The 26191-nt window shown below is 46.1% G+C and overlaps 1 protein-coding gene across 1 annotated transcript in view; it reads right to left on the reverse strand.

The window, feature by feature from the left end:
- Positions 1 to 26191, reverse strand: part of RNF114 (ring finger protein 114) — a 50728-nt gene that overhangs the window by 10226 nt on the left and 14311 nt on the right. The window contains exons 3-4 of the mRNA XM_063958941.1: positions 21747 to 21850; positions 4 to 118 (exon numbers count right to left, since the gene is read on the reverse strand). Coding sequence (XP_063815011.1) covers positions 4 to 118; positions 21747 to 21850 — 219 coding nt within the window. The remainder of the gene's footprint in view (positions 1 to 3; positions 119 to 21746; positions 21851 to 26191) is intronic.

A 26191-nucleotide genomic window follows, 5' to 3' on the forward strand; every position in this document is an offset into this window, starting at 1 on the left:
TACCACAGGTGTGGAGTCTGTGAAATGATACTTTTTACAGTGGTCCACTAATCCTTCCTGGTCCAGGTTCTGTTCACGACAATATGGACAAACAAAGGTGAACCGGTTCGGGACGTCTCTGGATCAAAAATAGGGACAAGTCCTTAAGCAATACATTCAGGTACATATACAGACGCGGACGCAGTTTCGCCTAATTGCCTCGAGACACGTTGGTGGTAACTATTCTATCCACGAATAGGACACATATCCTACTAAGGGGACTCTAATAGGAACAGGTCCTTTTTGCAAAATTTTCCAATAGGATATTACATCATTGGGAGTTACACAGTCTTATTCATTTAAATGTTTTTAAGTGGTACCAACCACTAATGTGCATTGCTCTTTTACCATTTTATCTTATAATAAATTGTGATTTAACTGTGACACACCTTTGCATTTGTGACCAACAAGCGCTATTATCTCTATTGTTTATTGTTTGCACTATTAGGGGTCTGACCAACCCCTACTTATATACAGCTGCTGTGGAGAACCTCGCATCAAGCGCCTAGGAGTATAAATACCTTAGGGTATTTCTTTTTCCTAACATATACAGTCAGGTCAATAAATATTGGGACATCGACACAATTCTCATATTTTGGGCTCTATACACCACCACAATGGATTTGAAATGAAACGAACAAGATGTGCTTTAACTGCAGACTTTCCGCTTTAATTTGAGGGTATTTACATCCAAATCAGGTGAACGGTGTAGGAATTACAACGGTTTCTATATGTGCCTCCCACTTTTTAAGGGACCAAAAGTAATGGGACAATCGACTCAAAAACTATTTCATGGATAGGAGTGTGCTATTCCCTCATTATTTCATCATCAATTAAGCAGGTAAAAGGTCTGGAGTAGATTCCAGGTGTGACATTTGCATTTGGAATCTGTTGCTGTCGACTCAATACGAGATCCAGAGAGCTGCCACTATCAGTGAAGCAAGCCATCATTAGGCTGAAAAATTAAAACAAACCCATCAGAGAGATAGCAAAGACATTAGGTGTGGCCAAATCAACTGTTTGGAACATTCTTAAAAAGAAAGAGCGCACCGGAGAGCTCAGCAACACCAAAAGACCCGGAAGACCACGGAAAACAACTGTGGTGGATGACAGAAGAGTTATTTCCCTGGTGAAGAAAAACCCCTTCATAACAGTTGCCCAGATCAAAAACACTCTCCAGGAGGTAGATGTATATGTGTCAGTCAACAATCAAGAGAAGACTTCACAAGAGTGAATATAGAAGGTTCACCACAAGATGTAAACCATTGGTGAGCCACAAAAACAGGAAGACCAGATTACAGTTTGCCAAACAACATCTTAAAAAGCCTTTACAGTTCTGGAACAACATCCTATGGACAGATGAGATAAAGATCAACTTTTACCAGAGTGATGGGAAGAGAAGAGTATTGAGAAGGAAAGGAACTGCTCATGATCCAAAACATACCACCTCATCAGTGAAGCATGGTGGTGGTAGTGTCATGGCGTGGGCATGTATGGCTGCCAATGGAACTGGTTCCCTTGTATTTATTGATAATGTGACTGCTGATAAAAGCAGCAGGATGAATTCGGAAGTGTTTCGGGCAATATTATCTGCTCATATTCAGTCAAATGCGTCAGAACTCATTGGATGGCGCTTCACAGTGCAGATGGACAATGACCCGAAGCATACTGCAAAAGCAACCAGAGAGTTTTTTAAGGCAAATAAGTGGAATGTTATGCAATGGCCAAGTCAATCACCTGACCTGAATCCGATTGAGCATGCATTTCACTTGATGAAGACAAAACTGAATGGAAAATGCCCCAAGAGTAAGCAGGAACTGAAGACATTTGCAGTACAGGCCTGGCAGAGCAACACCAGAAATGAAACCCAGCATCTGGTGAGGTCTATGCGTTCCAGACTTCAGGCTGTACTTGACTGCAAAGGATTTGCAACAAATTATTAAAAAGTGAAAGTTTGATTTAGGATTATTTAGTTTGTCCCAATACTTTTGGTCCCTTAAAAAGTGAGAGGCACATATAGAAACCGTTGTAATTCCTACACCGTTCACCTGATTTGGAAGTAAATACCCTCAAATTAAAGTGGAAAGTCTGCAGTTAAAGCACATCTTGTTTGTTTCATTTCAAATGCATTGTGGTGGTGTATAGAGCCCAAAATATGAGAATTGTGTAGATGTCCCAATATTTATGGACCTGACTGTATAAAACCAGTTCTCCAACATACAAAACAATTTCATGTTTTCCATACTGCTTATATCTGGTATGAAGTTTAAATACTTTAAATAGCAGCATTGAGTTGTTATACGGGAAGTTCAAAAAATCCCTCTGTAGTGACTCAGTGCTAAGAAAGTCTCACTGTAAATAATGTGCGCTAAGCAATATGACAACATCACATTGTTTTTAAACACTTTGGGGTCAATTCAATTTGCCGACAGTTGAATAGTGCCGGGAATTAGCTCCCGTCGCCATTCAATTCTGCTCATGTTAAGTCTACAAATGCCCGTTCTCCCGGACTTAACAGGTTGATCTGTCGGGAGAACGGGCATTCTCCGACTTAACTGCCCGGCGCGATGCTGATTCCCGACAGAACACCGGCCGTGCGCCAGCACTTTTTTCGGATTTCTTCTCTCACCCCCCATGGGTGCGAGAGGAATTCCCAACAATTAAGTATCTATAGTGCTGTATTGAATAGTGCTGGGAGTTAATTCCCAGCACTATTCAACAGTCGGCAAATTGAATTGACCCATTTACATGAGATAAAAGAATTTGTTACAGATATACGTAACAATATAAACAAGATGTACAATATAATTACTAGTTTCCAGGTATGAGCAGGTGGTGCAACCAAGACATTTATAATTTCCAATTTTTTTGGTTAAAAAATGTTCCACAGAGTAAGATGTATACATGGAAATGTCTGCGTGCACCACAAAGTCCCTAATATTCTTACCCCTTTTTACACCACCCGCTCATAACTGGAAACTGGTAATTATATTGTACATCTGCGCATCAGCCAAAAATGTAATTAGCAGGTATGTAGTAAATTGCATTAAATGTCCCTTCAGCATATATTATATAGTGCTATTAAACAAACGCTGGAGGCCAATGCCATGGTTCAACCGGTTGCAAAGCATTTAAAATTGTGAAAACATAGCCTTGCTTCTTTACGCTATAAGATGCTTGACCATGTTGTGGAGATAAAGCTAAAATATTGCTGCAACGAGAAGCAAAATGGATTACTCTTTTAAACACTATTTCTCCTTTTGGATTAAATGAGACGCTATCTTTGAATTGTTTCTTTGCTCATTCAAAAAACGGATTGTGTAACCAAGTACTCAAACTCTGATTATGTTTAGTTTCCATGGTGATTGGCACACCCCTGCTTTCCAGTCACTGCTCCGGCGCTGTCTGCTAGCGATGTTGTCAGTGGATGTGCGGGAGCTGATCTGCACTGACCAGAGTCACATATGGTATTTGTACTGGTATGTACTGGTAAGACATTATTGCCCAGATTTATCAAGCCTTGGAGAGTGATAAATGGCATGATAATAAAGTACAAACCACGCATGTGCAGTGGCCGCACAGCGGCTGCGCGGGCATACACACTGCGATCGGATCCCGATGGATGTGATTCACAGCAACGGGCGTTTTTGATGCAGTGATGTGGTATTTTGGGGGCGAGGAGGGGGTCGAAGGGGGCCAGGCCGTTACCATTTTCGGGGCGCCCGTTGACCATCTGGCAGCACCCCAGGAGTCAACTCTAGATCCGATGCGTTCGCAATTGGATTGCGGACACATCGGGCACCGGCCCCACACATACTGGGCGGCCTTGCCCTGTGCAGATAAATCATATACATGATAAACAGGGTCCGTTTCTTTTACAGAAATCCTTCTCCCCACTTATTGTTATGAAGATCGGGGATCACAATCACAAAGAGGTATTTCTTCAAATTGTGATCCTCGATCTTCATAACAAAAAGTTATGAAGATTGGGTTATGAAGAGGCTATGAAGATGACAGCAGTGAACAGAGTATACACTTTCTGGATGTGAAGATCTCGATCAAAGACGGGATTGTATAAAAAAATCTACAGATAGAATTTCGAGTTTACACAGAAATAGTCAGCACCCACAATCAACCAAGAGAGGTTTGCCGTACTCTCAGTTTCTCCGGGTACACCGTATTTTCGACAGTTTGATATACCCCTTTCATACCGCACAAATAACCCGGTATCGACCCGGGTCAACACGGGTCGCTGAGTGGTGTGAAAGGGCCCATGGCAAATTCCCGGGTCACCTGACCCAGGAATTAAACCCAGGAATAAAGCAGTGTTATTCCCGGGTTGAATTCCGGGTCATGGGCAGTGTGAACGGGTTGCCGGGTCGTTGCGACCCAGGACTCGTTCACTACATAGAGAGGCAGCGCGGCGATGAGCTCATCTCCCAGCGACGCTTATGCCCCGATGACAGCTCCGCCCCCCCACCGCTATGTCAACCCGACTCGGAAATATCAGGGAGCAAGTTGTTAGAGTCCAATGCTGGGTCCCACCCGGTAAGGACCTGTTTCCAATTACCAGGTGGGACCCGGCATTTGCGATGTGAAAGGGGTAATAGAGACCAGTAAAGAAATTGATTGAATGATGGTTTAGAGCCAGGGGCTATAACCATGATGAACTTCTGCAGGCTAAAAAAAAAAAAAAAAAGTTATCAATTTATCAATTCCTAGAGAGAAGGCTCTTAAACCATTGAAAAGGGTCCAGTCGAACAATAAGGAGAAAAGGATTCTGTTTGTACAGAGGTTCCATTCTACCAGCATGGTGTTGGCATGGGAAGCTAAGCAACTGTGGCCAATGGTGGCCATGAATCAGCATTTAGAAATGTTCAGTAATTGCACTCTGATGCCAAGTTTCTCACGAGATCGTAACCTGAAAGACTGGTTAGTGCATAATGATATTTAGGGGTATAAAGAACATGCCCCCACTAATTTCTTGACGAGGAAGTCTGAATGCTATCGCTGCACAGGCTTTCCCCCACCCACATACTGGGAAACAGATCCTAATTCGGCAAGTCCTCACTTGCACTAGCACTCATGTTGTATATATTTGCTGCCCATGTGGTCTCCTCTATGTGGGAAGACCACCAAGCAATTTAAAGAGAAGATGGCTTGGCACAGGTCGGCTATTCGTATGGCCCTGGAGGGCAAAGAAGGAGAACAAGAGCAATCAGTGGCATGCCACTTTAAAGAACTACGACATGGGTTGTCTACATTCCACTACAAAATTATAGATCAAGTGGACTAGAGAATTCGGGGTAGTGCCCGGAGTAAGGCACTCCTTCAACGAGAGGCAAGATGGATGATGTTCCCCAGGGGGCCTGAACCAAAGTTTTTCTCTCAATTATTTTCTATGATGATGCAGGAGACTACATGGGTGTTTGTCAATATTGACTAGTTTCACCTCGATCTGAGGTCTCTGCTTGCATGACTCTTTCTAACATCTCTCTCTTTTCACCATTTTTACCAGTATAATCTGGGAGCAGGCTCTAGTTCTTATATTTATTTCTTCTGAAGTACTCGTTCCACTATTATGGGTTATATTCAATTGAAGTTGAAAGCTGCCGTCTGTCGAAAAGACGGCAGTTTTCTACTTTTTTAGGGTTCTGACCTATTCAATCTAACCCAAAATTTTTCGACAAGTCGAGGAATTCGACTTGTCGAAAAGCACGTGGTTCGGCGGAATAGCTGCCGATCCACGTGCTAGTGTCGAAAACGGGGCCAAAACGACCATCTCAATTTGACTTTAAAAAAAGTCGAAGTGAGATGGGGAGAGCAGCGCCGGAGACGGGGAGAGCCGCGCCGGAGGATGTCACAGCCGCCACTCACAGCAGCATCCACCTGGCTCCAGCAAGCGAGACCGGGGGGAGGGGGGGGGGGGGGGGGGGGGGGGGGGAGAGCCGCGGACAGACGGGGGAGTGCAGCGCTACAGGTGGCACTGCTCTCCCCTGTCTCCTCTCCCGCATCTCAATTCGACTTTTTTAGAAGTCGAATTGAGATGTCATTGAATAGCCCAGGACGGATCCATTCCGACAAATGAATGTCGGAATGGATCAGACTTCAATTGAATATACCTATTTGTATAGTATGTTCTTTTCTCTCCATTTGTTAGAATCTGCAGCTTCATATCATTTCTCTTACGTCCTAGAGGATACTGGGAATCCATTTAGTACCATAGGGTATAGACGGATCCACTAGGAGCCTTGGGCACTTTAAGAATTTGATAGTTTGCGCTGGCTTCTCCCTCTATGCCCCTCCTACCAGACTCAGTTTAGAAAATGTACCCGGAGGAGCCGTCACGTCTTTGGAAGCTCCTGAAGAGTTTTCTGCATTTATTTTATCTGTTTATTTTCAGGCAGGACTGAATGGCACCAGCCTGCCTGCTTCGTGGGACTTAGGGGGGGCGGGAACAGCTCAGCCTCTTGAAGGGTTAATGGTCCTGTTCCCCGCTGACAGGACACTAGCTCCTGAGGGAACAATTTGCAAGCCCCATCACAGCGAGCGTACATTCCCACAGCACGCCGCCACCCCTAACTGAGCAAGAAGAAAGTAGAGTGGTGAGTACTGAGCCGGCGTCCCGGTTAACGGGTCGCCGGCCATTATGGCGGCATGAGGGTACGGAGATGCATGGCTTCTACATGGGGCGGCTGGGTCTCCAGACTTAGTACACAGTGCAGACGCACAGCTTCTGAGGGGGCGAACTGAGTGTCACTCAGTATACTATGTGTACACAGTACCCAGACTAGTATTTCAGACTTAAAAAGGGGACTGACTCCATTTTAGGCACAAAATTACCTCAGCCAGTATAAAAAAGAGCAGGAAGACCGCGTGCCAATGAAGGGGCAGAGCTTCACTATGAGCAGATCCAGCAGCTCACCAGCGCCATTTTCCCTCTGCAGCGGACACAGACTGATAGGGACGCAGAGCTCCTCCGGCGAGACTCCAGATTACCTCAGTAGTACCAGGGGGTAATAGCAGGGAGGGGGAGAGGAGCGATTATTAGTGTACTGGGCCCCTAATCTAGGTACTTAGTCTGTGACCCGGCTAAGCTTGGCATTAGCGGTAAGGGCGCAGTGTGCTGGCTCCATACTACCTCTGTCTCTCCCTGGAAGGGCTCTTCCTGGGTTAATTGTGCATTTAACTTTTTCCTGTGTGTGTGCGTGCTGTCACTGTTACAGTATGTTAGGCAAAGAGTGTGTTTCATGTAAGGCACAGTGTTCCTCTTCTCCAAGGGGTTCCCTACTGTGTACTCAGTGTAGTGTACCTTCCCAGGCTAGCGGGGCAGAGCAAGCATGGCTGGACTCCATTAAGGGAATGATTTCCAATATTTCTACTAAATTGTCCCGCAATGAGAAAGAAGCAATACTTAAGACAATAGAGTTTATGAAAAGAGACTTAGTTCCCAAACCAGCCTCTCAGTCCCCTGCCATTTGTCCGCAAAAACGTACTTTTTCCCATCTCCTGCAGTCTGACTCTGATGAAGGGTCAGACATAGAGGAGGGGGAGGTGGACTCAGCGGTGGGGGAGTCTACTCTGTCACAGGGAATAGAGGCTCTCATAGAGGCTAACAGAGAAGTTCTGCATATCCCTGATAAGGTAACAGAGAGTGAGTAATCGGATTTTAATATAAAAAAGAAATCCTCAGCCACTTTTCCCGTGTCAAAGGAACTCAATACCCTGTTTGAAGAACCATGGGTTAATCCTGATAAGAAATTTCAAATCCCTAAAAGGTTGCTATCATCTTTTCCTTTTCCTCCTGAGGATAGGAAAAAATGGGAAAATCCACCGATAGTGGATGCATCAGTATCCAGGCTGTCACGAAAAATTGTATTGCCTGTCCCGGGTGCAGCCTCCCTGAAAGACACGGCTGATTGTAGAGTTGAGACCACACTCAAATCCTTGTATACAGCTGCTGGGGTGGGCTTCGCTCTTCCTGCACTGTTACTTAGTTAAGTATTCTGGTTGGTTCAGCCGTTGCTGTTTCTGGTTTCAAGTTTGGTTAGCTTGGCTTTCCTCTTGTTTTGCATGTGCTGGTTCGGAATCTCACCACTGTCCTTATCTATCCTTCTCTCAAAGTATGTCCGTCTCCTCGGGCACAGGTTCCTATACTGAGTCTGGTAGGAGGGGCACAGAGGGAGAAGCCAGCGCACACTATCAAATTCTTAAAGTGCCCAAGGCTCCTAGTGGACCCTTCTATACCACATGGTACTAAATGGATTCCCAGTATCCCCTACGGTCTACGAGAAAAGGATTTACCGGTAGGTAATTAAAATCCTATTTTCTGGTGCATTCTTGTATACACTGTGTATTTGTCTATGTTGGTTGCCAGGATACTGCAGGACTGCCAGAGGACGCCAGGGTGCGTACGTCGCAGGGATGCAACGTCATAAAGATCAGACAGTCGGCGGGAGAGCGGCCTCTTTCACGGTTATGTAGGTTTAAACAACTAAAACGTCGATCTGAGAGGAGACTCATGTGTCGTTACTCAGTAGCTATATAGACCAGTGAGTGCTGCCTGTAAAATTATATAATTATATATATATATATATATATATATATATATATATATATATATATATATATATATATATATATATATATATATATATATATATATAATAAGATTTTACTCACCGGTAAATCTATTTCTCGTAGTCCGTAGTGGATGTTGGGTACTCCGTAAGGACCATGGGGAATAGACGGGCTCCGCAGGAGACTGGGCACTCTTTAAAGAAAAGATTAGGTACTACATCTGGTGTGCACTGGCTCCTCCCTCTATGCCCCTCCTCCAGACCTCAGTTAGGGAAACTGTGCCCGGAAGAGCTGACATTACAAGGAAAGGATTTGGAATCCAGGGTAAGACTCATACCAGCCACACCAATCACACCGTACAACTCGTGATAACTATATCCAGTTAACAGTATGAACAACAACAACTGAGCCTCATTAAACAGATGGCTCAGAACAAAAAACCCTATAGTTAAGCAATAACTATATACAAGTATTGCAGAAGTCCGCACTTGGGACGGGCTCCCAGTATCCACTACGGACTACGAGAAATAGATTTACCGGTGAGTAAAATCTTATTTTCTCCGACGTCCTAGTGGATGCTGGTACTCCGTAAGGACCATGGGGATTATACCAAAGCTCCCAAACGGGTGGGATAGTGCGGATGACTCTGCAGCACCGAATGAGCAAACTCAAGGTCCTCCTCAGCCAGGGTATCAAACTTGTAGAATTTTGCAAACGTGGTAGCAGCTCGGCAAAGTTGTAAAGCAGAGACCCCTCGGGCAGCCGCCCAAGAAGAGCCCCCTTCCTCGTAGAATGGGCTTTGACTGATTTAGGATGCGGCAGTCCAGCCGCAGAATGTGCAAGTTGAATCGTGATACAGATCCAGCGAGCAATAGTCTGCTTAAAAGCAGGAGCACCCAGCTTGGTGGGTGCATGCAGGATAAACAGCGAGTCAGTTTTTCTGACTCTAGTCGTCCTGGAAACATAGATTTTCAGAGCCCGGACTACATCCAGCAACTTGGAAGCCTCCAAGTCCCGAGTAGCCGCAGGCACCACAATAGGTTGGTTCAAATGAAACGCTGATACCACCTTAGGGAGAAATTGTGGACGAGTCCTCAATTCCACCCTGTCCATATTGAAGATCAGATAGGGGCTTTTACATGACAAAGCCGCCAATTCTGACACACGCCTAGCCGAAGTCAAGGCCAAAAGCATGACCACTTTCCACGTGAGATATTTCAACTCCACGGTCTGAAGTGGCTCAAACCAATGAGATTTTAGGAAATCCAACACAACGTTGAGATCCCAAGGTGCCACTGGAGGCACAAAAGGGGGCTGAATATGCAGCACTCCCTTAACAAACGTCTGAACCTCAGGCAGTGAAGCCAGTTCTTTTTGAAAGAAAATAGACAGGGACGAAATCTGGACTTTTATGGATCCCAATTTTAGGCCCATAGTCACTCCTGACTGTAGGAAGTGTAGAAATCGACCCAGCTGAAATTCTTCTGTTGGGGCCTTCATAGCCTCACACCAAGCAACATATTTTCGCCATATGCGGTGATAATGTTTTGCTGTCACATCCTTCCTAGCCTTTATCAGCGTAGGAATGACTTCAACCGGAATGCCCTTTTCCATCAGGATCCGGCGTTCAACCGCCATGCCGTCAAACGCAGCCGCGGTAAGTCTTGGAACAGACAGGGCCCCTGCTGTAGCAGGTCCTGTCGGAGCGGCAGAGGCCAAGGGTCCTCTGAGATCATTTCTTGTAGTTCCGGGTACCAAGTCCTTCTTGGCCAATCCGGAACGATGAGTATAGTTCTTACTCCTCTCTTTCTTATTATCCTCAGTACCTTTGGTATGAGAGGAAGAGGAGGGAACACATAAACCGACTGGTACACCCACGGTGTCACTACAGCGTCCACAGCTATCGCCTGAGGGTCCCTTGACCTGGCGCAATATCTTTTTAGCTTTTTGTTGAGGCGGGACGCCATCATGTCCACCTGTGGCCTTTCCCAACGATTTACAATCAGCTGGAAGACTTCTGGATGAAGTCCCCACTCTCCCGGGTGGAGGTCGTGCCTGCTGAGGAAGTCTGCTTCCCAGTTGTCCACTCCCGGAATGAACACTGCTGACAGTGCTATCACGTGATTTTCCGCCCATCGGAGAATCCTTGTGGCTTCTGCCATCGCCATCCTGCTTCTTGTGCCGCCCTGTCGGTTTACATGGGCGACCGCCGTGATGTTGTCTGACTGAATCAGCACCGGCTGGTTTTGAAGCAGGGGTTTTTCCTGACTTAGGGCATTGTAAATGGCCCTTAGTTCCAGAATATTTATGTGTAGGGAAGCCTCCTGACTCGACCATTGTCCTTGGAAGTTTCTTCCCTGAGTGACTGCCCCCCAACCTCGGAGGCTTGCATCCGTGGTCACCAGGACCCAGTCCTGTATGCCGAATCTGCGGCCCTCGAGAAGATGAGCACTCTGCAGCCACCACAGCAGAGACACCCTGGCCCTCGGGGACAGGGTGATCAGCCGATGCATCTGAAGATGCGATCCGGACCACTTGTCTAACAGATCCCACTGAAAGATCCTTGCATGGAACCTGCCGAAAGGAATTGCCTCGTAAGAAGCTACCATCTTTCCCAGGACTCGCGTGCAGTGATGCATCGACACCTGTTTTGGTTTCAGGAGGTCTCTGACCAGAGATGACAACTCCTTGGCCTTCTCCTTCGGGAGAAACACCTTCTTCTGTTCTGTGTCCAGAATCATACCCAGGAACAGCAGACGCGTCGTAGGAACCAGCTGCGACTTTGGGATATTCAGAATCCAGCCGTGCTGTTGTAGCACATCCTGAGATAGTGCTACTCCGATCAACAACTGCTCCATGGACCTCGCCTTTATAAGGAGATCGTCCAAGTACGGGATAATTATAACTCCCTTCTTTCGAAGGAGTATCATAATTTCGGCTATTACTTTGGTAAATACCCTCGGTGCCGTGGACAGACCAAACGGCAACGTCTGGAATTGGTAATGGCAGTCCTGTACCACAAAACGGAGGTACACCTGGTGAGGTGGGTAAATGGGGACATGTAGGTAAGCATCCTTGATGTCCAGTGATACCATGTAATCCCCCTCTTCCAGGCTTGCAATAACCGCCCTGAACGATTCCATTTTGAACTTGAACTTCCTTATATAAGTGTTCAAGGATTTCAAATTTAGAATGGGTCTCACCGAACCGTCTGGTTTCGGTACCACAAACATTGTGGAATAGTAACCCCGTCCCTGTTGAAGGAGGGGAACTTTGATTATCACCTGCTGGAGGTACAGCTTGTGAATTGCCGCCAGTACTACCTCCCTGTCCTGGGGAGTAGCTGGCAAGGCTGATTTGAGGTAACGGCGAGGGGGAGACGTCTCGAACTCCAGCTTGTATCCCTGAGATACCACTTGTAGAACCCAGAGATCCACCTGTGAGCGAACCCACTGGTCACTGAAGTTCCGGAGACGGGCCCCCACCGCACCTGGCTCCACATGTGGAGCCCCAGCGTCATGCGGTGGACTTAGTGGAAGCAGGGGAGGATTTTTGTTCTTGGGAACTGGCTGTATGGTGCAGCTGTTTCCCTCTACCCCTGCCTCTAGGCAGAAAGGACGCGCCTCTAACCCGCTTGCCTTTCTGAGGCCGAAAGGACTGTACTTGATAATACGGTGCTTTCTTAGGCTGTGAGGGAACCTGAGGTAAAAAAGTCGACTTCCCAGCTGTTGCTGTGGATATGAGGTCCGAAAGACCGTCCCCAAACAATTCCTCACCCTTATAAGGCAAAATTTCCATGTGCCTTTTAGAATCAGCATCACCTGTCCACTGCCGAGTCCATAATACTCTCCTGGCAGAAATGGACATTGCATTAATTCTAGATGCCAGCCGGCAAATGTCCCTCTGTGCATCTCTCATATATAAGACTACGTCTTTAATATGCTCTATGGTTAGCAATATAGTGTCCCTGTCAAGGGAATCAATGTTATCAGACAGGGAATCAGACCACGCTGCTGCAGCACTACACATCCATGCTGAAGCAATAGCAGGTCTCAGTATAGTACCTGAGTGTGTATACACAGACTTCAGGATAGCCTCCTGCTTTCTATCTGCAGGCTCCTTTAAGGCGGCCGTATCCTGAGAAGGCAGTGCCACCTTTTTTGATAAGCGTGTGAGCGCCTTGTCCACCTTAGGGGATGTCTCCCAGCGTAACCTATCCGTTGGCGGGAAAGGGTACGCCATTAGTAACCGCTTAGAAATTTCTAGTTTCTTATCTGGGGAACCCCACGCTTCTTCACACAATTCATTTAACTCATCAGATGGGGGAAAAGTCACTGGCTGCTTTTTCTCCCCAAACATAATACCCTTTTTTGTGGTAACCGGGTTAATGTCAGAAATGTGCAACACATTTTTCATTGCCGTAATCATGCATCGGATGGCCCTAGTGGATTGTACATTTGTCTCATCCTCGTCGACACTGGAGTCAGACTCCGTGTCAACATCTGTGTCTGCCATCTGAGGTAGCGGGCGTTTTTGAGCCCCTGACGGCCTCTGAGATGCCTGGGCAGGCGCGGGCTGAGATGCCGGCTGTCCCAAAGCTGCGTCATCGAACCTTTTATGTAAGGAGTTGACACTGTCGGTTAATACCTTCCACGTATCATCCACTCAGGTGTCGGCCCCGCAAGGGGCGACATCACACTTATCGGCACCTGCTCCGCCTCCACGTAAGCGTCCTCATCAAACATGTCGACACAGCCGTACCGACACACCGCACACACACACAGGGAATGCTCTGACTGAGGACAGGACCCCACAAAGTCCTTTGGGGAGACAGAGAGAGAGTATGCCAGCACACACCAGAGCGCTATATAACAGATGGATATACACTATACACAAAGTGAATTTTCCCCCTATAGCTGCTTATATCACAATTTGTGCCTAAATTTATGTGCCCCCCCTCTCTTTTTTACCCTTTCTGTAGTGTATACTGCAGGGGAGAGCCTGGGGAGCGTCCTTCCAGCGGAGCTGTGAAGAGAAAATGGCGCTGGCTGTGCTGAGGAAGATAGCCCCGCCCCTTCAGCAGCGGGCTTCTCCCGCTTTTTATAACGTTAATGGCGGGGGTTTCTGCACATATACAGTGTTAAACACTGTGTTATGTGCTTTTTTGTGCCAAAAGGTATATTAATTGCAGCCCAGGGCGCCCCCGCCCCCCCCCCCCCCCCCCAGCGCCCTGCACCCACCAGTGACCGGAGCGTGTGGTGTGCTGTGGGAGCAATGGCGCACAGCTGCAGTGCTGTGCGCTACCTTATTGAAGACCGGAGTCTTCAGCCGCCGATTTTCTCCAGTTTCTTCTGTCTTCTGGCTCTGCAAGGGGGACGGCGGCGCGGCTCTGGGAACGGACGATCGAGGTCGGGCCCTGTGTTCGATCCCTCTGGAGCTAATGGTGTCCAGTAGCCTAGAAGCACAAGCTAGCTGCAAGCAGGTAGGTTTGCTTCTCTCCCCTAAGTCCCACATAGCAGTGAGTCTGTTGCCAGCAGACCTCACTGAAAATAAAAAACCAAACAAATACTTTTCTTTATAGTGAACTCAGGAGAGCCCACTAAGTGCATCCAGCTCAGGCCGGGCACAGATTCTAACTGAGGTCTGGAGGAGGGGCATAGAGGGAGGAGCCAGTGCACACCAGATGTAGTACCTAATCTTTTCTTTAAAGAGTGCCCAGTCTCCTGCGGAGCCCGTCTATTCCCCATGGTCCTTACGGAGTACCCAGCATCCACTAGGACGTCAGAGAAATTATATATATATATATATATATATATATATATATATATATATATATATATATATATATATATAGCTATCTATATCTATATGTAGCTATATACAGCTCTATATCTATATATATCTCTCTCTCTCTATTATATATATATATATATACATACATACACACACACACACACACACACACACACACAAATTACATACACACACACACATACATGCTAACTTTTGATGATTTGTAGGTCAGCCAATGTTTAATAATAAGAATTTACTTACCGATAATTCTATTTCTCGTAGTCCGTAGTGGATGCTGGGGACTCCGTAAGGACCATGGGGAATAGCGGCTCCGCAGGAGACTGGGCACATCTAAAGAAAGCTTTAGGACTATCTGGTGTGCACTGGCTCCTCCCCTATGACCCTCCTCCAAGCCTCAGTTAGGATACTGTGCCCGGACGAGCGTACACAATAAGGAAGGATCTTGAATCCCGGGTAAGACTCATACCAGCCACACCAATCACACCATACAACTTGTGATCTGAACCCAGTTAACAGCATGATAACAGAGGAGCCTCTAGAAAAGATGGCTCACTACAGCATTAACCCGATTTTTTGGTAACAATAACTATGTACCAGTATTGCAGACAATCCGCACTTGGGATGGGCGCCCAGCATCCACTACGGACTACGAGAAATAGAATTATCGGTAAGTAAATTCTTATTTTCTCTAACGTCCTAAGTGGATGCTGGGGACTCCGTAAGGACCATGGGGATTATACCAAAGCTCCCAAACGGGCGGGAGAGTGCGGATGACTCTGCAGCACCAAATGAGAGAACTCCAGGTCCTCCTCAGCCAGGGTATCAATTTTGTAGAATTTTACAAACGTATTTGCTCCTGACCAAGTAGCTGCTCTGCAAAGTTGTAAAGCCGAGACCACTCGGGCAGCCGCCCAAGATGAGCCCACCTTCCTTGTGGAGTGGGCATTTACAGATTTTTGGCTGTGGCAGGCCTGCCACAGAAAGTGCAAGCTGAATTGTACTACAAATCCAACGAGCAATAGTCTGCTTAGAAGCAGGAGCACCCAGCTTGTTGGGTGCATACAGGATAAACAGCGAGTCAGATTTCCTGACTCCAGCCGTCCTGGAAACATATTTTCAGGGCCCTGACAACGTCTAGCAACTTGGAGTCCTCCAAGTCCCTAGTAGCCGCAGGCACCACAATAGGTTGGTTCAGGTGAAACGCTGAAACCACTTTAGGGAGAAACTGAGGACGAGTCCTCAATTCCGCCCTGTCCGAATGGAAAATCAGATAAGGGCTTTTACAGGATAAAGCCGCCAATTCTGACACGCGCCTGGCCCAGGCCAGGGCCAACAGCATGACCACTTTCCATGTGAGATATTTTAACTCCACAGATTTAAGTGGTTCAAACCAATGTGACTTTTGGAACCCAAAAACTACATTGAGATCCCAAAGTGCCACTGGAGGCACAAAAGGAGGCTGTATATGCAGTACCCCTTTTACAAACGTCTGAACTTCAGGGACTGAAGCTAGCTCTTTTTGGAAGAAAATTGACAGGGCCGAAATTTGAACCTTAATGGACCCCAATTTCAGGCCCATAGACACTCCTGTTTGCAGGAAATGTAGGAATCGACCCAGTTGAATTTCCTCCGTCGGGCCTTACTGGCCTCGCACCACACAACATATTTTCGCCAAATGCGGTGATAATGTTTTGCGGTTACATCCTTCCTGGCTTTGATCAGGATAGGGATGACTTCATCCGGAATGCCTTTTTTCCTTCAGGATCCGGCGTTCAACCGCCATGCCGTCAAACGCAGCAAGTCTTGGAACAGACAGGGTCCTTGCTGGAGCAGGTCCCTTCTTAGAGGTAGAGGCCACGGATCCTCCGTGAGCATCTCTTGAAGTTCCGGTTACCAAGTCCTTCTTGGCCAATCCGGAGCCACGAATATAGTGCTTACTCCTTTCCATCTTATCAATCTCAGTACCTTGGGTATGAGAGGCAGAGGAGGGAACACATACACTGACTGGTACACCCACGGTGTTACCAGAGCGTCTACAGCTATTGCCTGAGGGTCCCTTGACCTGGCGCAATACCTGTCGAGTTTTTCCCAACGGTTTATAATCATGTGGAAGACTTCTGGGTGAAGTCCCCACTCTCCCGGGTGGAGGTCGTGCTGAGGAAGTCTGCTTCCCAGTTGTCCACTCCCGGAATGAACACTGCTGACAGTGCTATCACCTGATTTTCCGCCCAGCGAAGAATCCTTGCAGCTTCTGCCATTGCCCTCCTGCTTCTTGTGCCACCCTGTCTGTTTACGTGGGTGACTGCCGTGATGTTGTCCGACTGGATCAACACCGGCTGACCTTGAAGCAGAGGTCTTGCTAAGCTTAGAGCATTGTAAATGGCCCTTAGCTTCAGGATATTTATGTGAAGTGATGTCTCCAGGCTTGACCATAAGCCCTGGATATTCCTTCCCTGTGTGACTGCTCCCCAGCCTCGCAGGCTGGCATCCGTGGTCACCAGGACCCAGTCCTGAATGCCGAATCTGCGGCCCTCTAGAAGATGAGCACTCTGCAACCACCACAGGAGGGACACCCTTGTCCTTGGTGACAGGGTTATCCGCTGATGCATCTGAAGATGCGACCCGGACCATTTGTCCAGCAGGTCCCACTGGAAAGTTCTTGCGTGGAATCTGCCGAATGGGATTGCTTCGTAGGAAGCCACCATTTTACCCAGAACCCTTGTGCATTGATGCACTGAGACTTGGCTCGGTTTTAGGAGGTTCCTGACTAGCTCGGATAACTCCCTGGCTTTCTCCTCCGGGAGAAACACCTTTTTCTGGACTGTGTCCAGGATCATCCCTAGGAACAGAAGACAAGTCGTCGGAACCAGCTGCGATTTTGGAATATTGAGAATCCAATCGTGCTGCCGCAACACTACCTGAGATAGTGCTACACCGACCTCCAACTGTTCCCTGGATCTTACCCTTATCAGGGAATCGTCCAAGTAAGGGATAACTAAAATTCCCTTCCTTCGAAGGAATATCATCATTTCGGCCATTACCTTGGTAAAGACCCGGGGTGCCGTGGACCATCCATACGGCAGCGTCTGAACTGATAGTGACAGTTCTGTACCATAAACCTGAGGTACCCTTGATGAGAAGGGTAAATTTTGACATGAAGGTAAGCATCCTTGATGTCCCGAGACATCATGTAGTCCCCTTCTTCCAGGTTCGCAATCACTGCTCTGAGTGACTCAATCTTGAATTTAGAAACATAGAATTTGTCGGCAGATAAGAACCACTTGGCCCATCTAGTCTGCCCCTTTTTTTTTTTTTTTATATATTATTTTTTTTTATCACTAACCTTATTTGATCCTTATTTCTTTGTAAGGATATCCTTATGTCTATCCCATGCATGTTTAAATTGCTCTACTGTCTTAGCCTCTACCACCTCTGATGGGAGGCTATTCCACTTGTCCACTACCCTTTCTGTGAAATAATTTTTCCGCAAATTTCCCCTGAACCTCCCCCCCTCCAGTCTCAGTGCATGTCCTCGTGTCCTATTGCTTCTCTTCATTTGGAGAATGTTTCCCTCCTGGACTTTGTTAAAACCCTTCATATATTTGAAAGTTTCTATCATGTCCCCCCTTTCTCTTCTCTGCTCCAAACTATACATATTGAGATTTCTTAGTCTTTCTGGGTATGTTTTGTGATGTAGGCCATGCACCATTTTAGTTGCCCTCCTTTGTACAGTTTCTAATGTATTAATATCCTTTTGAAGATATGGCCTCCAGAACTGAATACAGTATTCTAGATGAGGCCGTACCAATGACCTATACAGTGGCATTATTACTTCTTTCTTTCTGCTGCTGATTCCTCTCCCAATGCAGCCAAGCATCTGACTAGCCTTCCTCATTGCCTTGTTACATTGCTTACCTGCCTTTAAGTCATCTGAAATAGTGACTCCTAGATCCCTTTCCTCCTCAGTAGTTTCCAGTATAGTGCCATTAATACTGTATTTAGCTTTAGGATTTTTGAGACCCAAGTGCATGATTTTGCATTTTTTGGCATTAAACTGTAATTGCCAGACTCTTGACCATTCCTCTAGTCTACCTAGATCCTCAATCATTTGTTTTACCCCACCTGGTGTGTCTACCCTGTTGCATACCTTTGTGTCATCTGCAAAAAGGCATACTTTCCCTTTAATCCCATTTGCAATGTCACCAATAAAGATATTGAAAAGCACTGGTCCAAGTACAGATCCCTGGGGTACTCCACTGGTAACATTTCCCTCCTGTGAATGCACTCCATTTACCACAACTCTCTGTTTTCTATCCTTCAACCAAGATCTTATCCATTCAATAATCCTAATATCCAATCCCAAACTTTCAAGTTTATTTAGCAGTCTGCGATGTGGAACTGTGTCAAAAGCCTTACTAAAGTCAAGATAAGCTATATCCATGGCTCCACCTTTATCCATCACTTTAGTCACACAATCAAAAAAGTCAATAAGATTTGTTTGACATGATCTTCCCCCAGTGAATCCATGCTGTTTGGGATCCAGTAAATTGCCGGATTTGAGATGATCTACAACTCTTTCTTTTAAGAGTGTTTCCATCAATTTCCCTACTACTGATGTAAGACTCACTGGTCTGTAGTTGTTTGCCTCTTCCTTGCTTCCACTTTTGTGTCTGTATGTAAGTGTTCAAAGATTTTAGATTTAGAATCGGTCTCACCGAGCCGTCCGGCTTCGGTACCACAACAGTGTGGAATAATACCCCGTTCCCTGTTGCAGGAGGGGTACCTTGATTATCACCTGCTGGGAATACAGCTTGTGAATGGCTTCCAAAACTGTCTCCCTGTCAGAAGGAGACATCGGTAAAGCCGACTTTAGGAAACGGCGAGGGGGAGACGTCTCGAATTCTAATTTGTACCCCTGAGATATCACCTGAAGGATCCAGGGGTCTACTTGCGAGTGAGCCCACTGCGCGCTGAAATTCATTGAGACGGGCCCCCCACCGTGCCTGATTCTGCTTGTAAAGCCCCAGTGTCATACTGAGGGCTTGGCAGAGGCGGGAGAGGGTTTCTGTTCCTGGGAACTGGCTGATTTCTGCAGCCTTTTTCCTCTCCCTCTGTCACGGGGCAGAAATGAGGAACCTTATGCCCGCTTGTCCACGAAAAGACTGCGCCTGATAATACGGCGTCTTCTCATGTTGAGAGGCGACCTGGGGTACAAACGTGGATTTCCCAGCTGTTGCCGTGGCCACCAGGTCTGAAAGACCGACCCCAAATAACTCCTCCCTTTAATAAGGCAATACTTCCAAATGCCGTTTGGAATACGCATCACCTGACCACTGACGTGTCCATAACCTTCTACTGGTAGAAATGGACAACGCACTTAGACTTGATGCCAGTCGGCAAATATTCCACTGTGCATCACGCATATATAGAAATGCATCTTTTAAATGCTCTATAGGCAAAAATATACTGTCCCTATCTAGGGTATCAATATTTTTAGTCAGGGAATCCGACCACGCCAACCCAGCACTGCACATCCAGGCTGAGGCGATTGCTGGTCGCAGTATAACACCAGTATGTGTGTAAATACATTTTAGGATACCCTCCTGCTTTCTATCAGCAGGATCCTTAAGGGCGGCCATCTCAGGAGAGGGTAGAGCCCTTGTCCTTACAAGCGTGTGAGCGCTTTATCCACCCTAGGGGGTGTTTCCCAACGCACCCTAACCTCTGGCGGGAAAGGATATAATGCCAATAACATTTTAGAAATTATCAGTTGTTATCGGGGGAAAACCACGCATCATCACACACCTCATTTAATTTCTCAGATTCAGGAAAACTACAGGTAGTTTTTCCTCACCGAACATAATACCCCTTTTTGGTGGTACTCGTATTATCAGAAATGTGTAAAACATTTTTCATTGCCTCAATCATGTAACGTGTGGCCCTACTGGAAGTCACATTTGTCTCTTCACCGTCGACACTGGAGTATCCGTGTCGGCGTCTATATCTGCCATCTGAGGTAACGGGCGCTTTAGAGCCCCTGACGGCCTATGAGACGTCTGGACAGGCACAAGCTGAGTAGCCGGCTGTCTCATGTCAACCACTGTCTTTTATACAGAGCTGACACTGTCACGTAATTCCTTCCAACAGTTCATCCACTCAGGTGTCGACCCCCTAGGGGGTGACATCACTATTACAGGCAATCTGCTCCGTCTCCACATCATTTTTCTCCTCATACATGTCGACACAAACGTACCGACATATAGCACACACACAGGGAATGCTCTGATAGAGGACAGGACCCCACTAGCCCTTTGGGGAGACAGAGGGAGAGCTTGCCAGCACACACCAGAGCGCTATATATATACAGGGATAACCTTATATAAGTGTTTTTCCCCTTATAGCTGCTGTATCTTTAATACTGCGCGTAATTAGTGCCCCCCCTTTCTTTTTTAACCCTTTCTGTAGTGTAGTGACTGCAGGGGAGAGACAGGGAGCTTCCCTCCAACGGAGCTGTGAGGGAAAATGGCGCCAGTGTGCTGAGGAGATAGGCTCCGCCCCCTTATCGGCGGCCTTATCTCCCGTTTTTCTATGTATTCTGGCAGGGGTTAAATGCATCCATATAGCCCAGGAGCTATATGTGATGCATTTTTTGCCATCCAAGGTGTTTTTTATTGCGTCTCAGGGCGCCCCCCCCCAGCACCCTGCACCCTCAGTGACCGGAGTGTGAAGTGTGCTGAGAGCAATGGCGCACAGCTGCAGTGCTGTGCGCTACCTTGTTGAAGACAGGACGTCTTCTGCCGCCGATTTTCCGGACCTCTTCTGCCTTCTGGCTCTGTAAGGGGGACGGCGGCGCGGCTCTGGGACCCATCCAGGCTGGGCCTGTGATCGTCCCTCTGGAGCTAATGTCCAGTAGCCTAAGAAGCCCAATCCACTCTGCACGCAGGTGAGTTCGCTTCTTCTCCCCTTAGTCCCTCGATGCAGTGAGCCTGTTGCCAGCAGGTCTCACTGAAAATAAAAAACCTAAACTAAAACTTTCACTAAGAAGCTCAGGAGAGCCCCTAGTGTGCACCCTTCTCGTTCGGGCACAAAGATCTAACTGAGGCTTGGAGGAGGGTCATAGGGGGAGGAGCCAGTGCACACCAGATAGTCCTAAAGCTTTCTTTAGATGTGCCCAGTCTCCTGCGGAGCCGCTATTCCCCATGGTCCTTACGGAGTCCCCAGCATCCACTTAGGACGTTAGAGAAATAAACAATACAGATTTTGCTCCTATAATACAGTTGAACGTTCAGTCACTAGTGGAATGGGACACTTACCTAGTGTGTTTTGACTCCTTTGTCACAGACTTAATTCCTTCCATAACGTAACTTTCGTATTTAGAACAGGTAGCAGAGTGTGCACGCATGTTTGAAAGGGCCATCTGTAAATTCAAATAAATATGTATTTTACAACATAAGTGTACAAGAAAAAAAAATAAAAAAATAAAAAAAGACTGTTGTACATAATGGAAATCCCCTTGAGTTATCAAACGAAAGGAAGTCACTTCTCACACTGGAAATCCCAGAGCTTTGTCACTGTTACTGTTCTGGACTAAATCAGCCTGGAGGGGAATTTATGTGTAACTAAATGTGAAAGCAAAGAATAAAACATCACACTAGGGGGGTAATTCAGAGTTGATCGCAGCAGCAAATTTGTTAGCAGTTGGGAAAAACCATGTGCACTGCAGGGGGTCGGGAGGCAGATATAACATGTGCAGAGTGTTAGATTTGGGTGGGTTATATTGTTTCTGTGCAGGGTAAATACTGGCTGGTTTAAATTTACACCACAATTTAGATTTCAGTTTGAACACACCCCACCCAAAACTAACTCTCTCTGCACGTTATATTTATATATTTTCTCTCCTCCAGCCTCAACGAGTGCCCACGTGTCCTAAACAGAGTTCTTTTAAAAACGAATTCCACTGATAACTCTTTGTAATGTCCCTTTACATATTTGAAGATATTAATAATGTCTCCCCTTAGATGCCTCTTTTCAAGTAAGCTTTTCCTCATAATCCATTCCCTCTAGCCCTTTAATGAATTTAGTAGCTCGCCTTTGAACCCTTTCGAGTTCACCGATATCTTTTTTTATACAGTGGTGCCCAAAAATGAACACAATATTCCAGGAGCGGACGTATCAATGATTTGTACAGCGGCAGGATTACATCCACGTCCCTTGTCGCAATTCCCCGTTTTATGCACGCTAGGTACCTTACTTGCCTTCTTTACTGCGCTTTGACAGTGTATACGGTTATTAAGCCTATTATCAATGAGTACCCCCAAATCTTTTTCCAATACTGTTACCCCTAGACTTTCCCCATTTAATATGTAGGATGCAAGTTTGTTGTTTTTAGTTCCGAAATGCATAACCTTGCCTTTTTCTATGCTGAACTTCATTCTCCATTTAGATGCCCAGATTTCAAGTTTAGATAAGTCATTCTGCACAGACTCCTCATCTATTTCCGAATTAATCACCCTACACAGTTTATTATCAACTGCAAAGATGGACACTGTGCTTTCCAGGCCTATTTCTAGGTCATTGATAAATATGTTGAACAGTAGTGGCCCGAGTACGGACCCTTGTGGTATTCCGCTGACTACTGGTGTCCAGCTTGAGGACTTCCCGTTGACCACTACTCGCTGTACCCTGTTATCCAGCCAGTTACTTATCCATGTACAAACAGTTTTTCCTAGGCCAAGCTCCTTTAATTTGATGACCAGTCTCCTGTGAGGCACTGTATTGAAGGCTTTTGCAAAATTAGACCACATCCATTACTTTTCCCTGGTCAAGACAGTCGCTCACTTCCTCACAGAAGCTAACTAAGTTAGTTTGACATGATCTGTCCCTCACAAACCCATGCTGGTTCTTGCTAATAATCTTGGCAGTCTGCAGATACTCCTCTATGCTATCCCTTAGAACTCCTTCCTATATTTTCCCCACTATAGATGTCAAACTAACCGGTCTGTAGTTACCCGGATGATTTTTGGATCCCTTTTTAAATAATGGCACTACCTCAGCTATACCCCAATCCTTTGGTACCATGCCTGATGTAAATGAACTATTGAAAATCAAGTATAGGGGTCTTGCTAGTTGTGACCTAAGCTCCATAAGAACCCTCAGGTGAAGTCCATCAGGGCCAGGTGATTTATTAATCTTAATTTTGCTTAGTCTCTCCCGGACTACTACTTCACTTAAACAAGTATCTAACCACGAATCATTAATGTCACTATCGTTATGCACTACTCCCACCGTCAGTTCTTCTCTGGTGAACACTGATGAAAAAAAATGTGTTCAGTATTTCCGCTTTTCCATCATTTATCAATACTCCAAATTCATCTTTTATTGGACCTATGTTCTCCTTTTTTAACCTTTTACAGTTTATGTATTTAAAAAACTTTTTAGGATTGGTTTTACTCTCTATAGCGATATGCTTTTCGTTTTCAATTTTAGCTGCTCTTATTGCTTTTTGCATCTTTTGTTGCATTCCTTGTAGTACTGGAATGACTCCTCCTTTCCATTAGATTTAAATGCTTTGAAAGCACACTTCTTTTTATCCATTTCTGCCTTGACCTTCTTGTTAAGCCACATCGGTTTGAGTTTGGTACTCCTGCGTTTACTGCCCATGGGAATAAATTTGTGAATATAGCTATCTAGCAACCCTATTAAAGCATCCCACATTTCCGAAGGGTTCTTGTTATGAAACAAAACTTCCCACTTAATGTCGTTTAATGCACATTTCAGCATACTGAAATTAGCCTTACTAAAGTTAAATGTTTTGGTTGAACCCTTATAGCTATGTTTCCTGAAACTGATGTCAAATGTGATCATATAGTGATCACTGTTACCCAAAGTATCCCCAACTTTAGTGTTTGATATAATGTCCGCATTATTAGTAATTACTAGATCCAGAGTAGTTTCACACCTAGTTGGGTCCTCGACTAATTGAGACAAGTAGTGATCCTTTAACATATTTAAGAACCTGCTGCCCCTAGCTTTAACACATGAATCTCCAATTTATATCAGGATAATTAAAATCCCCAATCACTAGGATGTCCCCCAATCCCGCAGCCCTTTCGATTTGCTGCAAGAGTTGTTCTTCCTCATGTATGCTAAATTCCGGCTGTAGCACATGGCCATGACTAGTTTTTGCATAAATACCCCCACTTGAGATTTCAACCCATAGTGACTCCACATTATCGCCAGTACCCTCATAAATAACCTCCTTTCAGTATGGTTTAACATAAAGACATACACCTCCTCCTCTTGTGCTTGCCCTGTCCCTCCTGAAAAGAGAATATCCTTCCAAGTTTGCAACCCAGTCGTGAGAGTCGTCCCACCATGTTTCCGTAATACCTATATTATCATACTCGGCCTTTGATGCTAACAATTCCAATTCCCCCATTTTACCCGCTAGGCTTCTTGCGTTTGCAAGCATACATTTTAGTTTAGTGGTTCCCTTGTCCGTTTGTTTTTTTAAAGGTAACCTATCATGGTTTACCAGTGCCTCCCTAGAGTAACTCTTACTGACTGTCCTTCTCGCTCCCCCTCCACCCCCACCATACTTAATACTGCCCACCTTCGATCAACCCAATGTTTCCGTCTAAACTCTCTGCCCCAACATAAGTATTTTCCCTTATGCTATGCCTTATAGTTTCTACCTAAACCCTCCCCCAAGGCTCCTAGTTTAAAAGCTCTACCAACCTACTAACCATCCTTTCCCCCATCCCCGCAGCCCCCTCCTCATTTAGGTGCAATCCATTGCGACAAAAAAATGGCGCCTGTCTGAGAAGTCCGCCCAGTGTTCCAGGAACAAAAACCCCTCCTTCCTACACCAGTCTCTAAGCCACACACTCCCTGATCTCCCTCTGCCTCCCTGGGCTAGCACGTGGCACTGAGAATATTACCTTAGATGTCCTTTCTTTTAGTTTCTGGCCTAAGTCCCTATAATCTTTCTTAAGGACATCCTGGTAAACATCAAACCTAATGTGTTTGATGTTAACAGGAGACTGGGCCTGTATGTCGTGATTATGTTATAGATCCCGAAATATTAGGCAACATTTATGTTTAAGTGTATTTCTTCTAATTACCAGTGTCGGGACTTTCGATTGACCCTTGGGGCTAATTGTAATGGCCTGCGTGCTTTCGGAGGTACAGGACTTTGGGCCTAATTCAGATCTGGTCGCAGCAGCAAATTTGTTAGCAGTTGGACAAAACCATGGCCCTCATTCCGAGTTGATCACTCGCTAGCTACTTTTTGCAGCCGTGCAAACGTATAGTCGCCGCCCACGGGGGAGTGTATTTTCACTTTGCAAGTGTGCGATCGCATGTGCAGCCGAGTGGGACGAAAAAGTTTTTTACAGTTTCTAAGTAGGTCTGAACTTACTCAGCCCTTGCGATCACTTCAGCCTGTTCGGTTCCGGAACGGACGTCAGACACCCGCCCTGCAAACACCTGGACACGCCTGTGTTTTCCCTACCACTCCCAGAAAACGGTCAGTTGACACCCATAAACGACCGCTTCCGGTCAATCTCCTTGTGATCGGTTATGCGAATGGATTCGCCGCTAGAAGCATCGCAACGATGCTGTTTGTACCTGTACAACGCGCGTTGCGCATTGCGGTGCATACGCATACGCAGTAGTAACCTGATCGCTGCTTCGAAAAACGGCAACAAGCAATCAACTCGGAATGAGGGCCCAGAGGGGGCAGATATAACATCTGCAG

The sequence above is a fragment of the Pseudophryne corroboree genome, chromosome 3 (assembly GCF_028390025.1).
Source record: "Pseudophryne corroboree isolate aPseCor3 chromosome 3, aPseCor3.hap2, whole genome shotgun sequence".
In the NCBI taxonomy this organism is placed as follows: domain Eukaryota; kingdom Metazoa; phylum Chordata; class Amphibia; order Anura; family Myobatrachidae; genus Pseudophryne; species Pseudophryne corroboree.